Here is an 18,042-nt window from a genome sequence, read left to right on the forward strand (position 1 = left end):
TTATAAGCCGGTTAACTATGCTTCTGCTTCAATATTTTCTTTAAGATTTTCGTTCAACAAAAGAAGTCCTTAATGCTAGTCGATAGTCGCTATCATCAATAATGAGTTTCTATAAGAAGGCTATCTCCACAGAAGACTGAATTTGCCTGAAATTATTGTTGGTCATTAGATAGAGGGTTCATTGTACCTTAGTTGAATTTCTCATATGTAGTTATATACGCAAATGCAATACGAGGCAAAGATTTCGTTTGCAAATTTCATGATTATTTGTATTTTTATTATATATAAAAGTGAACCTTTTTCCTGTTACTTTTATTTGCAATGTAGATAAGCGATAAGTGTCCGTGAACATTTAAAGCAATTTAGTCTAAGAAGTTAGACCAACGTAACAATTATAATTTTCATATCCATAAACATCTATTTTTATTACCGATATGAATCTAAGGAATTAAATTATGTTATTCTGTGAAAATATGATTCATTCAGGCATGAATTTTCTTAGAACTTAGAAATTCATTTTGATTAAAAAAACAGAAATTACTTAAATATTGGGTAATTTCATTGCATAGCAATTTAACTTAATTATATTTCTACATACAATGATTATGTTTTAATCTTTCAATTTGTGATAAATTCTCACAGATTTCGTTTTAATCTTAAATTCCTGCCCTTGATATATTGGCAACAATGTTCACGATATATGAGGACTTATATGACACTTATATGAGGACCTTAAATAAATGTACTCTATTTTTTATTGGAAATATCGTTTTTATTATCAGTGATCATGAAAGAGAAACTACAGTTTTATGAATCTGGAGCAAGTGAAAAATATTCCGACTCTTAAGCACTAGTTTTGACAAAGTGTGATATATATAACATGAAGGTTTGGCATTTATCCTTGCTTCTGTAAATGCGTCGTCACAGTCTTCGACTTCATTTAATTCTCCGTTTCCTGTAATTCATAAAGACATGCAATTACAGATGTGCTTATGCAAGATATATATATATATATACATGTTAAAAGAAAGTTAATCTATAAATTTTAAAAGGAACTGCATTTTAGGCATTCTTTGAAAATTTTTCGTTGTTAATTTATAAGTCAATATTAACTAAAGTTTATTATTCTGTGTTTAAAGAAAGTATTTTGCAATATGACTTAATCATGCTTAATCTGATTAGAATCTGATCTGACTTAATCTGATTTAGAAAGACTTAACTAAATGCTTACTGAAAATTTGAAATTGATGAGTTGATGTTATAATTTAGTTATGTCAGCAACTGCTTATGACGAAGATCCAATTCAGTCAATGTGAGCACAGCTACAAATGTCATTAAGGGATCTCTCGTACTCATTGTTATTGTTTTTATAAAAGAGAAACAGGATTAGGAGAAATTACAGGATAAATTTCAGGACTATGGAAAATGGGCCTTGTGGTCCAGGGTAGTGATCAGGGTAGTCCAAGTTCTGCTTATTACCTACATAAGTTTACGAAGAATCAAACTACTGCTATAGACAAATTTCACTTTGTTACACAACCTGAAATTATTTATAATTGAAAGACTGGAAATTTTATTCAAATGAGTAAATGTGCCTGGTGTAAATTATAGCAGAATTTCAATTACCTGTGCTGTAATTTACACCAGTGACATTAACGTAACTGGAGATGGAATAAGAACGAAAACTGGACATGGAACAAGTATAAACTATCAAAGATGACTTATGAAAGAAGACCTATTTAGTAAACAGTAACATTTTATTACAAAATGAACAAAATTCTAAAAATTGGCACTGAACTGTATTTTCTCATAACTAATAGCAATTTATTTCTGTAGTAATAATTGACAATTATCATTTTGAGAAAATGTAGTCATAGGCCTTCATTTGAATAGCAGTAACGGACAAAAAATAATATTTAATCATTTTCCCTAGATGATATTTTTGATTCACTCTCCTACTCTTTTCTGAGCTCAAGCAGATGATACACTAAGGAAAAGAAGAAATAAATTATACATGATTTTTCCTAACTATATAATAAATGGTGCAAATGTGGAATTCATGGGAAAAGAAATGTTTTCAATAACTCTATAAAAGACAACAATTCTTTCATTTTGTATGTTAAAGCAATAGTAAAACACAGTTCTTGATATTTGCTACAGAAAATGACAGCTGACTGAGAAGAAACCCTTTTCCTAGAGAACTATGGAGAAATAACTATTCTTTCAACTACACCTAATTTTAATTTTTAACTTATTTGTATAACAAATTTGCGTATGTTAGCCAAGCATTGTATTATAGTGAATGCTTAAATTTAGAAAATTTTGAGTTTTACGAAAAGGAAAGGAAACGTACTTGAAATCCTGTAGGCTCAAAGATATACAAGAATAATAATTAAATGGCTTAATGCGTACCATACTGATCGTTTTCCCTACAATATGATACCAAGCCACTTAATTATACCTCTTTTTATGTTTTAAAATGTTCGCCTTCTTTTAGCATAAGATTTAAGGAATAAGCGGCAAAGCATCTTAAACATATTTATTAATATTAGCTTAATCATACACTCACTTCCAAACGTTAAGCACGAAGATGTAAAATGAAAAAAAAAAAAAAAATCAACAAATACTTCTTTCATTGACACAGAATTCGGCAGGAAAGTAGCACGCATATTTATGCATAAAACAAAATCAATAATTATATGCAGAAATGAAAACAATATCAAATTTTTGTAAGTTATCAGATAATGACATACTGGAGACATAAACAGAATTATGTATAAAGTGAAAATAAACAGCATAAAATGAAAAAAAGGACATTAATAGGGTATGTGATCCCCCCTCATCTGTATACAAAGTTTACACCTTGTGACCATGCTTTCAATTAGCTGGTCAATCACCGCAGAATTAAGCAGTCCCCATGCTTCTTGTAGAGCAGTTTCCAGCTGAATAACAGTAGCTGGAGGTGGGAAACGTGAAGATACAGCACGGCTGAGAGCATCCCAAAGATTTTCAATGAGATTAAGGTCGAGCGAATATGCTGGCCACGCCATACGCGCAAGCGTACAATCTCACAATGGGTTCTAGGACTTCATCTCGATACCGGACAGCCGTCAAAGAACCCCGTTTAAAAGATGTGCAGGTCGGTGAGGTATCCTAATGAAATCCCATTCCCACACCATAATGCTTCCGCCTCGGAATGCGTGATGTTCGGTGATGTGTTGGGACTGACTGCGTGCTCGTTGTTCACACCATATCCTTATACGCTTGTCATCTGGCTGCAGAGCACATCTTGACTCATCAGTAAACATGACAATGCCGCAGTCAGACACATTCCAAATGACATGTTCCCGGTACCACTGTAATCGTGCTCCTCTTTATTGGACGGATAGAGGAACACAAACTAGAGGTACCCGGGCGCACAGTCCACTCATATGTAATCTTTGGCTGCAGATATCGCCTTACCAATGGACGCTGTAAATATAGATGTCGCACGTGCAGATGTCGCTCTGCGATTCCGCTTGGCTACAATAGCAATATATCGATCTTCCGCGGGGGTTATAACCCTTGGGCGACCGGCTACGGGTCTTCGGACAACTGTCTGTGTGGTTTGGAATTGTTTCCATAAACGTGAAATTACAGAATGATGAACGCCGAAGAAAAGAGCAACATCTATGATCGACTGTCCTGCTTCAATGCGCCCCACAGCAGGCCAGCGCTGTGAATCTTCCATTCGTCTTCTGGAAGTCATAAAAACACGTATGTCTTGAAAACAAATTCTACGAAAGTTTTAAACTCCTTCTATCAGCACTTACAATCAACTTCTGTAACCCTTCATAAAGCTGGCATCTTATAAGACTGCCTTTTTTGCATATTTCTTGACATGAAAGCGCGATTGGCTGTTACCTAACATATTTGCATACTTTCATCTACCTTTGCAGCGAATTGCATCCTCTTCAATTCTGATTGGCCTCCGGAAATTAGCATTTTCCTCTCCGTGCTTAACTTTTGGAAGTGAGTGTACATTCATGTTTATCATATATGCTTTGATTCATATGGGTATCATATGATTTTTTTAATTAAGTTGAAAATTATCATCAGGGCTACCTGAAAACGCCATTAATTTGTCAACATTTCTCAGATGAAAACATCTTTATTTTAGTCAAATATTATTTTCTGCAGTAAATTAAAAAAACAAGTAAACTTAGCAGAGATGCATTTTAAGGAAAATTAAAAGTTTGATGATAATATTGTTATGGTTTTTGTATTTATTTAGCTATTTTTAGTAAATTTGTAATTAAAATTGTTTCATATTCCCGTGCAATGCAGCACGAGTGTTATTTGAAGAGAAAGCTACGCCGGCAAATTTAAAATACAGGAGCACGCGCATTTAACAATGTTTATTTGTTAATTTTAATGAATAGATATCTCGAAATTGTACTCTTGCCATCCAGAAAAATCGAGAAAATATGTGAATGTTATCGTGCACTTAAAAAGCTTATAAAAGCTAGAGAAAAACATCTCAGTTCAGTCACTTAGAAAACACAATGAAATATTCCCTATAATTGTTTAGTGTAGCGAATATTTCATTGTGCTCTTTTGACCTCGTGAAAAATCGAGAAAATGCGAGAATATTCTCTTGCATGATTCATAAGCTTATAAAAGCTGGAGGAAAATATCGGAATTCAGTTGTTTACTTACTGCTGTTGTTGACCGTAGCGAATTCGCGGTAGATCGGATTAGCTTTCTCTGTTTGTTGGGTTCTGTAAAACATTTTAGTAATTTAAAATATAACTACTGTGAGATATGGCGATATTGTACTAATATTACTAATATCTCTGAGGAAATTTCAGCATTTTGTTTTTATTCGTTATGATAAGAATAAATTTTATTCACTTTTCATCGGACTTGTGCATCCAATTTGTTACGAACCCGTAAGTACGCAGCAATATATATCTTCTCTAATCTATTGGCATTCTATATTAAATTTCGATTAATTCGTTGTTTTTTATTAATTTACCAGAAAAAATAAATTCTATTAGTTTAACATAAAAGTGAATATTTTCTGCTCCTTAAAATATGTAAGAATTCTGTATTGAAAGTTTTATTGATCCCTTGATGTTTCATCAGTTACTTTCACATGTAACATCATACTGTCTTCTTTATAAAAAATATATAGAAGAAGTCGTCGTAGGTTAGAATAACCTCAATGCATTGTTGCCAAACTGATATAGAAAATTATTTCTGTGAATAACGACTTACAGTTCTCGCTTTGGTTTCTAATATAAGATTATACTGAATTTTATTCAGGTTTGCTAATTTCCTTCCTTCGCCTCTCGTAAGCCCCAGCATGAAAAGAAAAAGAAATTTTGCAATAAAATCTGTTTCAATTATCCTAGAGTAAGTTACGAATTTCTTTCAAAGAATTATCTGCAATTTCTCCTTCACAGGATCACTTCGGGAGGTTTTAGTATCAAATTATAAAATATCTTCCAATTTGATTGCTATTCTAAATGAAAAGTAATAAACGTAGTTTTCAGTGGATGATTTTTAGGCAAACTTTCTCGCACAGCATTTGAAACTTTCTGCATTCACTCTGCTAACATAAAAGTACCGAATGATGTACTCTTTGTCTATGTAAATTTGTAAATTTATTGAAGAAAATTACTTTATAGTATAATAAATAGTAAACAAAGTTTCTATCTCGATGTTTTTCGCTTGGTTTAACCATCAAAACATTTCTGATTTAACAATGTGTTTATTTCGCATAAGTACTGATTTAAGTAAAGCTCAGCTGCTTCGCTGCAGGAAATTCAAAAATGGTGAGCAATATTTTAAACCTCTCATAAAAGCAGCGTAAAACGAAATAATTACTTGCCTTCGGTATAATATGCAAATGAGCAAGGAGAATACGATCACGAATATGCACAATACGCTTCCGAAAATTGTCGGGAGGAAGATATTTTCTTCTCTTTGTCTCTTTTCTGCATGGCAAAAAATAATAAAATTGTCGTTAGATAAAATACTGATAACATATGAAAAATCACAGCCATTGTTAAGAAGATGTGGATAACAGCTGTACCAAATTGATATAAGTGTATATCGTAATTGTTATTATACATTGTTTTCTTGTGACAAAAATCTGCCTCAGCCAAAACCCAAAACCCTTTGTCTTTGTTTTAAAGGTGTTTTTACTAAAAGTTCTAATCTCTCATGGATTTTACTTTTAGGGTCCGTTGTGCAAGTGATTCAGTTGGTAGTCGAAGTGCTTAGTAATTAGCAGTGATAAGATATCTCAGGAAATTACAAGGATTACAAATCGGAATGAAGGAAATAAAGGAAGGATTTGTAGTGAAATTTAAAATCTAATAAATAATTATCATCAACCGTTACCCCTTGATTTAATAGTAGTCGTAATATAGGAAGCAGCTGTATTGAAAGTTTAGAAGCTCATAAGAAATATCACTCCCTTATTCTGAAAATTTAAATTATAAAAAAAAATAAACTCTTGAAAATTGGATTCCTTTAAAAAAACGGGAAAAAAATAGAAAAATAGAAAGATTCTTATTTAATAAAAAAGTAGTGCAAAAAATGAAGTCAGCATTTTAATAGGGGATTACAATGAAGTCGAAATAAAGCTAAAAAGAGAAGGTTAAAGCGGCTTTCATATATTAAAACATTTCTTCCTATCACACTTTCAGATACCAGTGTTTGGAAGATATCGTTTTAGTTCTTTAACCACTTATTTTATGATAATCAGCCTTCATGTCCTCCTCATTTCCATTTTCCTTTCTGAATGTAAATTACCAGCTTGCGGAATATTCAAATGAGTCAGAAAATAAGAGATCATATAAAGGAAGATTTTAGAGGGTAGAATTAGAGCGTGTTCTGCCTGCTAAAGACCACGATGCTAAATTGAATTCCTTGAGAGCAGTATTCTGCGGCGTTGCTTTATTTTCGCTATTGAGCTTGCCACGCCAACCTTTAGGTCAGAGCCAACTTAATTGTGTAGCCGTTAGATTAATTTACTCTCACTTAGTCAAGTCAAATTATTTATCTTTGATTTAAGCCATGACTGCTGGCTATATATTTTGTAAGCATGAGTGGTGGTAGTCCGTTAGCTTTGATTTGAGTTAAATAAAGGATCCTTTACTATCACTTAGTCAAGTTAAATTATTTATCTTTGATTTAAGCCATGACTGCTGACTATATATTTTGTAAGCATGAGTGGTGCTAGTTCGTTAGCTTTAATTTGAGTTAAATAAAGGATCTTTTACTATCACTTAGTGAAGTTAAATTATTTATCTTTGATTTAAGCCATGACTGCTGACTATATATTTTGTAAGCATGAGTGGTGCTAGTCCGTTAGCTTTGATTTGAGTTAAATAAAGGATCCTTTATACTCTCTAAGTGACTTTAACGTTTCGCATATTTTGATGCTTGTAAAGAAAACAAAACATATGTATTAACTGACTGAGCCTGACAAAAGAAACAGACATTATTATCAATAAATATAAATGCTAATTTAAAGGTAATATCATCAAACTCAAATGAGGCATATAACTACGTAAAATCACGTCTAATTCTAGAGTTTTATAGTTATAAACTTCTTTTATATCTTTAAATTAGCTAAAAGAAATAAATCCTTTTTTTTTCTATCGTGAATAAAAGCATTCTCTGGAAACACATTTTTGCGTAGATTTTGTAATTACGCTCAGGGCGAAAAATTTATCACTTTTAGTAACAAGAAAACATGAAAAGAAAGATGCCTATCAGAAAGAAAACATCAATAAAAGTCTCGTAATTTCATTCATCATGATAGATATGATGAATAGAAGAAAGCTATATTTTCTCGGGAAACGTAAAAAACAAACAAACAAAGTCACCAAGTTCCATTTAGCATTACAAGCGTGAACACTAAAAACAAAAATGATTCTTAAATTTGTATTCCAAGTGCGTAAGGCAAGTTCATAAGTCAGCATTGTTTAAACCACTTCTTTGTTGGGTAGATTTTAGAGCGATAGATGCTCAAAATGCACTTCAATGACTTTTAAAATGCCAATAATACATGGCACTCATAGAATTAGTCGTATACAATGCGAAGATTCTCAGATTTTTCAAAAAGGCGGTAACTAATATGCAATGATCGACAAAATAAACTTATTCCGTAATTGAAATAGAGAAAAAGAAACACATAATATCAAATTTAGACTCTGATAATCAAAAGAAATATTTCAAAGGGTAACTTAAATTATTTTTTGAGTTTTAAAAAGGAAATAACATCAATGGAAAATTTAAAATTAGAAAAGAAACAATTTTGACGTCAACTTATTCTTTCAAAATTTTAAAATACTACTATAATATGATAATATAATATTTTAGGTAGTGAGGAAATTACATCTAGCATTAACATTATTTTCAGAATTCTGAAATAAGATCAGAAAATCCTTTGAAAGACCTTGAAACTAATAAATGAAAGGAAAATCTTTATTTCTAGAGATTTCGGAAAACTATTAATTATTTTTTGTTCAAAAATAATGATGCATTTTTTCGTTAATTGAAATAAAAACATTAGAATTTTTCTAAGGAATAACAACAAAGGATAATTTTGTTTTTCCAAAATAACATGCATCTTCTGGAGATTAAGTGCAAAATAAATTCATTTATTTGGTTGCATTAATTAAATCAATTAGATTACAAAGTTCTTTCTCTTTATTGAGTACTGTAGAGCTCCTTTTTCTCTATTTACTCCTTCCTTTATCTATAAATGTTTCTTCCTCATTTCACGGTGCTATTTGATTTTGCTCAATAAATCTAATTTCGACACCAATCAATACAAAACAAAAGAATAATGGCTGTGCACTTGATTTTTTTGTTTAAATTTGAGCAATTTAATAGTGTTTATATATTCTCATTTACGTTATTGAATCATATACTATAATAAACAAAATAACTCTATTGCTCCTATTAGTCCACGATTTTTTTCCCTTTTAAAATTTTCTGTGGACAGTTTTGATTTATGTTGATGGTTTTTCATAATAAATTCTCCATCATTTCGCGGATAATCGGGAGTTGCTGGAACTTTAGAGCTTTGATAATTCAAACAGCAACTATGACAATTTGAGTTTTAAGGGTTTTTATTTCTTTTTTTAAATTAAAATTTTTTTAATGTTTTCGAATTTCAGCATAGCAGTAAGTATTCATCTTAGTTATAAAGACTTAATAATGAGCAAGCAGTCATAAGATTCTGAAGAAATTACAAAGATTGCAAATCAGAATGAAGGAAATAAGGAAGTATTTGTAGTGCAATTTTAGAAACTAATAAATAATTATCATTAGTCCTTACCCCTTGATTTAATAGAAGTCGTAATCTAAGAAGTAGCTGTATTGAAAGTTTAGAAACTAATAAAAAATATCATTCTTTAATTCTTTACCTGACCGAAAGCGTAAGGGACAGCTCAAGAAATCAAAAAATAAATAAATGAAATAAAACTAAAATAAAAGGAATCTGTTGCGTGATTTCTTTTAGTGAAAATATGTGAAATTTAAAAACAGATTTACAAAATAACTATTCAGAATGTTCCGGTATGTAAGTTGTTCCTTATAATATCACAAATCTTTTATGCCTGTTTCACGGGAAGGAAAGAATTTGGAATTATGTCTTACGACATTGAATTTCAAGGTCTATGACACAAGATGCTTAATTTTAGCTTTTCTAGGAAAGGTAATTAGAAATGATTGCATCCATCAATACGCTTCTAAAGTAAAATGTGCCTTATACAAATGTACTTTCGGAAGCTCAATATGTATAGCTAAATTCATAAATTTTGTATACCCGGTTATTCCAAAATTTTAATGTGATAGTTCAGTTAATTCAGCTTACGCCAAAACGATACCTTTTTAATCAATTCTTATATATGATACCTTTTATTAATAATATGGTTTCCGTATGGGAACCATACAAAATTTTTGTTTTCATATAATTATACTCAAATTTATCATGCGTCCAAAACTTTCGTATTCTGAAGGCCAGTTTCGTTTGAACTATTTCTTATCCGAATATCATACCTAAGATCAAACACCCAAAAGTTATTTATCGTGCATTTTTCAACAGGAGAATCTACGAGAAGTACAATAAACTATGAAAAACAATGACGAAGTCTTACTTTTTTCGCAGCGGTCGCCAGTGAAATCGTTTCTGCACAGACATTTTGCTTTTTGTCCTTCTGCCCTACAGTCACCGCCATTCATGCAAGGATTTACAGTGCAAGGATCTAAAAAAAATTCACTCATATTCAATCATTAGTGGTATGTAAATTCTATGAGCACAGAAGTACTCCTATGCTTAAATATTTCGGAAAAAAAAATCATGCCAAGGGCTTCAGTTTTCCAATAACTGACTTTGTTTTTTAGTGGGCGATAATGTGCCTTGTATGTAGAAACAATATATAAGGTGATATATCTCGGGATATTTATGTGAGTCAACGTTTTCAAAGAATTCACATTATCAGAAGCTACTCGATGATCAGTCTATAAAAATATCAAAAGCGATGGTTTATTAACGCTTTCAGGAAAAGCTGAAGATCTTGAGCAAATTTTACTTTGAAATAACTTAGAATATTTTTACATTTCCAAACCGAATTTTCCTGTAAGTATTTTCGAAGAACGTTTTGAGCATAGGAGTATAAATTTAAAAAATGTTAACGCTATAAATGGCACTTATAAATAACACTGTAGCTAATGTATTAAACTTCTGAATTTCTCAATATACATGACTTACTACCCAGATTATAATAAAATAAAACTAGTTTTGGTACTTACGCATTGTCCCGTCGATCGTAAACCTGCCGCTAAGCAGCGCAATTTTGCGCCAATTATGGCTAAACATGACGTAATTACACACTCATAACATCTGTGATTTCATTTGATGTAACCCGATAGGTTCTCGATAAGCCATCTTTAGCTTTTATGAACAATAATTTATTTACTTGTTACTGCTGTATTTTTATCCTTGAATTGAAAAAATGATTAATATTTGCGATATACTTCTACGGAACAGCAAGCAGTGGATTATTTTTCAATGACATGGATCCTACCACCAAAATAAGTATGTATTAATGGACACTAAATGGTCAGCTGACTATGACTAGCAAAACGATACACTAGACAATTGACTAACTACTCTTCTATGCGAACTCAGGTCGCCAAATGAGGCGACAAATTTCTCGCCAAACATTTTTGGGGAGAAACTCCACGATGTCATATTACAATCTAAATTTTTTGTCACCATTTCGAACTTTAAGCATAAAATGTCTACAAAAACGCGGTTTTCGCTCATGCAAAAACCACGTTTTAAACACATAATTTAAGCTAAAAATCCCCCCCCCAAATGAGATTGCAAAAACGTAAAGTTTCTAACCAAAAATATTTGATATGAATCCATGTATGCAGCGATATGTTTAACTTAAAAAAACATCTACGAATTGCACAATCTAGGCAACGAACGAATCTACGAACTACGCACACTTCGCTTTAATAAATTTTACGCACACTTCGCTTTAATTTAATAATAAACATAACAGCAATAAATTTCAAAGAATACCATGTACACAGCATCCTGTTTAAACTTTAAAAAAAATCTAGAATTGCACAATCATTGCGCACAAATCAACAAAATAAACTAAAATAACTAAAATTACAAACAATTAAAAAACAACAATAACAACAGAAATTCATAGTAAAAAAACAATGAACATAACATTCTACAAAATAAAATGCACTTATCATAATACATTAGTTAATAAAATTTCACTAGTCACACAATGTCTCTGAACAAAAGTGCCACAATTTTGCTATATCACATCTCTTTCTGCGATTCAAAATTTAGAAAGTAACGATAAGAATTTCCTCCAAAGTTAACTTACTACACGAAAACCATGATCCAAATCTTAAACTCCGCTGACAGCCACATACTTTACCAGCAAGCATTTGACTGCAAATCCAACACAAGAACTATCAGAAACGCCCTTTTTTGCCGAGTTCTCATAGCAGCTCCGCATTAAGGACTCTGTTTTAAAAGTCCCACAGAAATTCCAAAAATGCACTTCGATCCTCATAAACACACCCGTGAATAAAAGACTCGTTAACATCTCCAACACGGTAGCTTTTAATACTAAATTTACTTTCCACACAATCTAAAACATGCGACTGAAATCTTGCCACCACGTCTCTCATTGCACCATAGGCCATTTCAAAACACGCACGACACGAACCAATGAACAATTAAACCACTGCAGCAAAAGAGTTAAGTTTCAATGTCAAAAGGGTTGCCATACAAACAGCATCGTCCTCAAAACCCACTACACAGCACCGCAACCGTGCCAAAAACCAGCGCAGAACATATATCGCCACATTTGGTGATCTTACGGCGAATATAAGTGTAGATCCAAAATTAATTACCTTCGGAATTTTGTATTCATATCTTTCTAAACAGAGCTTAAACTAGGAGGGCCTAATAAAATAGCAGAAATCGGAGAAAGCATTTTTACGAAGACCAAAAACGAAGCGGATCGAATATTGATTCCGTAAAACAGAGAGGTGTCAGTTCCTTTAGAATTCCGAAGGAACGGTTGGTGCAACTTTGACGGAAACACGAATTCGCATATTTCTATGGTAACCAACTTTCACGGTCGACAGTATAACACATATTGACTCTAGTTTATATGTACTGATTCTAATGACAGCAGATACAGCTCAGTTTTAAAAACAGCTTTGAAATTTAAAAAGTAATTGCATTTAATTACTCATTCTCTTTCATGTTTCGGAATCTATTTTACAAGGGCATTTTAGGATAATACATATGCCTCAAAAAGCAGCTGGTAAAAGCCAGAAAAGACCGGCACTTCATTTTTAGCAATGAAAAAGACTTAGCCAACGACCACTGCACGTTCTTCGACATCATTTCACTACATGATGGGTTAATCTGTGATAAGCTTTCATTGTATTTAGTGGCTTTAGATCACCGAATATAATTCCATCTAAAGTTTTTCCGTGATAGCTTCTTAGAAAGTCTTCCACGAAGGCATCCCTACCCTTAGGCAGATAATCCTAGTGTGCTTTCCCATAATAAAATAAACAGAAATGTCTTAAATAGCAGATGAAGGCTATTCTCGTGAATAAGCCTTCATCTGCTATTTAAGACTTTTCTGTTTATTTTGAATGAACAGATTTATGAATAAACAGGAACATTTATATCACAGAATTTGTGTCCCTGTTAGTTTATAAATATGAGTTTACAAATTATTAAAGCCCGGAATAAGATAAAACATCTTTCGGGCAATGAATTGCTTTGGGTTTGAAGGTTTAAGTTGAAATACATCAGCAATATGAGAAATCTTTTTTAAGTTTTAATAGCTGGAAGAATATAACATAACTTGTAATTTACAATAAGTGTAAAAGAATTTATTTTATTAATATTCATGCTTAGCAACATCTACTTAGAATATAAATGTTATTGATATTTATTACATATCTGAGGAAGAGTGCTCAGCACTGCAATTTCGAAGTAATTTCCGTACATGAGTATTTTCGTGCGACAGAAATATGTTAACTAACCAAACTTAAAATACTCACAATGTATACTCACGCTGTCGGGATTTGCATGAACTCTCTTTGGACATTGCATGTGCACATATTTTAATGTGTGACAATCGCATGCATACATACATTGTGTTATGTAATATTGTTCCTTAATTTCAATTTATCAGTTATTTACTGCTTCTTAACTCAGTTTTTTCTTATAATTGAATTTTATTAATTTGATTTTATTTGTTCAGTTTAAAGTAGGTGTTGACAGTTAATTTTTTGCAAGCTGTAATTGTTAACTTTAAATTTAAGTTCGTAGTGTTAATCTTTTTATCCTTTAAAATAAAGTTTGATTTTTACCTTTTAATTTTATTTTGGTCTAAAAACTTAAAATTAGTTATCTGGTTTTATTTTTACTGTTTGTTACACTAGTTTGGTGCATAAATTTAATTAGTTTTTGTTTAATGCTTACCCCTCTTTCTGGTAAATTTTCCGAATCCATATTTTCTGACTCTGGTGGTAATGTCGACTAAGGTGTTGAAGAAAAGTAATTTTTAGAAATGATTACTGGAACAGTATTCTAAATTTCAGCTATACACCTTATTAGAAATATTAATTAAGGATTTAATCAGCTTGTGTGTTTGCTAGTATTTATTTCAATAAGCAAAGTTAATAGTTTATAATATATTCAGTTTAAATAGTTAGTCAACTATTTAAACTGAATGTAGTCAAGTTTTTGAAAACTCAAAATAGGTATCTTGGGTTTGATTCTGTGTTAAAGAGACTAGTGTTTCAAGTATTTCTGGAGTATTATCTCAATTTAAAAATAGAAATTATAAATTTAACTAATTGAAATTTATAGACTTTTGTACCGAAAATTTGTGCCTTCTAGCATAAATGTATTTTTTAGCCTAGCTTAATTGCTTGAGAATTTATTCGCAATTAAACATATATTTTAACAGAAATGCTGAAGATTTTCTGATTTCGAATTTTCCAATTAGAAGCGCAGTTTTTAAGCTTCCACAGTTGATTTCTGACATGTGATGTATGGTTTTCCCACCCATTTCCGGGAGGTGGAATCTTCCATTCAATTATTATAACAATCTTAAAGCCAGGAAAAAAAATCCATGTTAAGCAGACAACTACCCCCCTATTAGTATTTTACCGGCTATAGGGAAAGTCTTTGAAACAGCGCTAAACCGAAGAATCACAAATCACTTAGAACGTCTGGACTTGATCGGCCCGGCCCAGTTCTGATTCAGGAAGCATCATAGTACAACACATCAAGTGCTAAACTTAGTAGAATATACATCGAAAGCATTTTTTCTCAAAACAGGAGTGGCCGCGTGCTTCTTAGACCTGGATACGACGGTTTAATTATAAATTGAATAACTTCATGTTTCCATTCAGTTTTGTAAAATTAATTGTCATACCTTAAAAAGGAGGACACTTCAAGTGCGAGTTGGAGACAATGTCTCTGAAGAAGATAATAGAAAGTAGCGTCCCTCAAGGATCAGTTATCGCACCAAAATTATTTAATATTTTTATAAATGACCTTTCAAATCCACTAAATGCAAAAACATTAAATTATGCAGACGATACAGTAATTCTTTCACGATCCAGAAACCCGCAACTAGCTCTAGATCAGCGGTTGTGAACCCTTAGAACTTCACAGACCACTACATATATGATTTTAATATTTGGAGGTACACTAACATGAATTTAAAAAAAAACCTTAAATCAGGCCTTAAAACAACATATTAATACGCAAAAACGATATTCTATTTCCCAATACATTTAATTCTAATTTTCATTTGTTAATATAATTTTCGAAACATTTGGTGTTCAGCAGCGTACCTTTATGGAAATTCCGGCTACGCCCCTGATTATGAGTAAGAATTAAAACATTATTAACCTCTCACTGATACACATATTTCGATCACATTATAAAATTGTATGAAAAGTACAAAAATCTTACCTTCTTGTATATAAAGCTTCACATTTCCACATCAATGAAAAGGAACTTCACGAAAAGCAAGAACAAATCGGCAAACGTAAAGCAAAATCCATAAAATGAAAGTGTTATGCTGCCAGTTTTTAATTATTGTAAACATAATAATCATCGCTTACTTAGCAATGGCACCATCGATCAACAAGTAGACAAAACAAAAACGGAAACTTCTAATGATGCAATTATAAATTAGAATGCGGATGGTTCTCATAAAAATCCATCAAGTTGCCTATTGCCATGGAGAAAAACTGTGTCATTAACGACTACAATAGCATACGTTTCTAATTCAAAAGGAAAGAGAATTCCAGTTCGCACTATTATTGATAACAGCAGCATATCTATGGATGCCAACTCTCACTTTCAAAGGTCGCTAGATACACCTGCACGACGAAATCTTATGCTTTTCATAGTTTCAGAGCGCGAAGCGCTCTTTTACTATGTTTCCATTGAAGTTCTTTTCTGTGAAGTGAGTAATCATTATTCTGCTCGAGTTTGGTGATGAAAAGATGTCCGGGTCCTCAATCGATCTGCGATTTTCAGAGAGGGGGTACGTAGTCATGTGTGTACAGGTGCCAGTGAAAAAACTGAAAATGTAAAAGTTAAAAAGGTATCTGTAAAAGACTTAATGTTATGGGGCTAAGATATATGCTCGGTATTTGTGCTTTTCATGTGGAATAGGTGAGTATCTGAGGCTAGCAATTTCTGTGTTGTGATGGAATTGTACTGCGTGGAAAAATTTTGTGGCTAGTGTGTGTATGTATCCTTGTATAGTGCTGGCCTTAAGATCTGTGTGTATAGTGTGATTCGGAATGTACCAGGGCGCATTGATTAATTGAGAGTATTGGGAATTCGCATTGGAGGCTTTGTAGCCTTTTTAGATTTGTCTTGGTGGGCTGTCCCCAGCTTTGGCAAGCATAAAGTAAGGCAGGTCGTAGAATCATTCTATAAAGGATAAGTTTGATAGATTGATAGATTTCTGCTCCTTCCTAGGAGGAGTCGCATAATGGCTGCTGTGATTTTGAATTTTTCTGCAGTATTTGCAAAGTGTTTCCTGAATGTAAGTTTGGAATAGAGTGTGACGCCGAGGTATTTAACCTCGGCGACCCACTCGATATCATCTTCAAAAAAAGTGGGGGGAGGAGGCCTGTAGTTCGAGTTTCCCTTGAGGAAGATATCCGGATAGCATTCGAATTTTGAATATTAATGGCTATCCGCTAAAGTGTGAACGAGCACTCAAGTGTGATCAGATAATTTTGGAGTTGCAATCTGATGTGGAGGGTGTGTATTGCCCTGGTTAAAATTGTAAAGATTGCCCTGGTTAAAATTGTCGTCTGTAAAGATTGCAACTGAAATATTTGTATCAGTTGGAATGTTGTGTGTGTATATGTTATAGAGGAGGGGGCCGAGGACGGAACCTTGGGAACACCAGCGATAATGGGGTGGATGGGGGAGAAACTATTTCGTATTTCAATGTGAAATGTTCTATTATCTAAGTAGGAAGCCAGTAACCGGATAAGGTGGTCGGAAAAGTTGAGTTTTATAATTTTATAGAGGAGGGCGTTGTGCCACACTCTATCGAACGCTTTGGAAATATCTAGAAATATACCACCTGTTGGAATTTTTGCATTAAAACCATCTGTGATGTAATTTACTACTCTTAACAGTTGGTGTGTTATGCTACGCATGTATCGAAAGCCGAATTGAACGGGAGGATTATACGTGTATGAGGGGATGTTTTTATGTATGAAGTAGAGCATGACCTTTTCTGTGATTTTTGAGAGAATACTAAGTAAGCTTATCGGTCTATAGTTTTGTGGGAAGGTACTATTTTGATGAGGTTTAGGTAAAACTATTATTGTTGCGTTTTTCCAGACGGAGAGGAAGTAGGAGAATTTAATTATTGAGTTTAGTATTTTGTTAAGACAAGTTAGTGCATTTATTGGTAGATGTTTAAGGGCTTTGTTTGGGATACAATCATGCCCTGAGGCTTTTTTAGAGTACTAATGAACTGAGCAATGAGTAGCGGGGTAGCCAAGAACGTAAAATTAAGTGGGCCTGGTGTGCTCACATGTCTGATGTGTTTGTTATCATAGGGTGAGGGATTCGGCGTGAATATATCTTGATGACATCTGCTAATGTGTTTGCTTTATCTGTGTCAGAGTATGATATGCCGGAGGGACCATGTAGTGGGGAAGTAGGCTTATATGGTTTTCTGAGTTTGCGAGAAATGTAAAGAGAGTTATCCTCAGTTGCTAGTGTGTTTAGAAAACTTGTCCATTTTTTATTTTTAAAATTTTGTATGGCACGTTTGATCTGGTTATGCATATTGTTAAGTTCACGTTTTATTGCTGGGTCTCTCGTGACTTGCCAGCGCTTGCGAATTCGATTTTTGCTAATAATTTTTTCCCTAATTTCTCGCGGGAGAGGGAGGAAGCGTTTGTTAATCTGAA

General features: G+C 32.7%; 1 protein-coding gene across 6 annotated transcripts in view; it reads right to left on the minus strand.

The window, feature by feature from the left end:
- Positions 1-750: 750 nt before the first annotated feature.
- LOC118202366 (uncharacterized) overlaps positions 751-18,042 on the minus strand; it is an 82,807-nt gene continuing 65,515 nt past the window's right edge. For 5 of the 6 annotated variants that reach the window (XM_085827226.1, XM_085827224.1, XM_085827227.1 and 2 more), the window contains 2 exons: positions 10,164-10,271; positions 751-955 (listed from right to left, as the gene is read on the minus strand). In XM_085827226.1, coding sequence (XP_085683352.1) covers positions 786-955; positions 10,164-10,271 — 278 coding nt within the window. In that variant the 3' untranslated portion in view covers positions 751-785. Of the gene's footprint in view, positions 956-5,875; positions 5,982-10,163; positions 10,272-18,042 lie in introns of all 6 variants that reach the window. The other variant, XM_035374529.2, reaches the window with a different exon arrangement.

Source organism: Stegodyphus dumicola, chromosome 11 (assembly GCF_044657685.1).
Source record: "Stegodyphus dumicola isolate Sdum_Otavi_A_Nest chromosome 11, ASM4465768v1".
NCBI lineage: Eukaryota > Metazoa > Arthropoda > Arachnida > Araneae > Eresidae > Stegodyphus > Stegodyphus dumicola.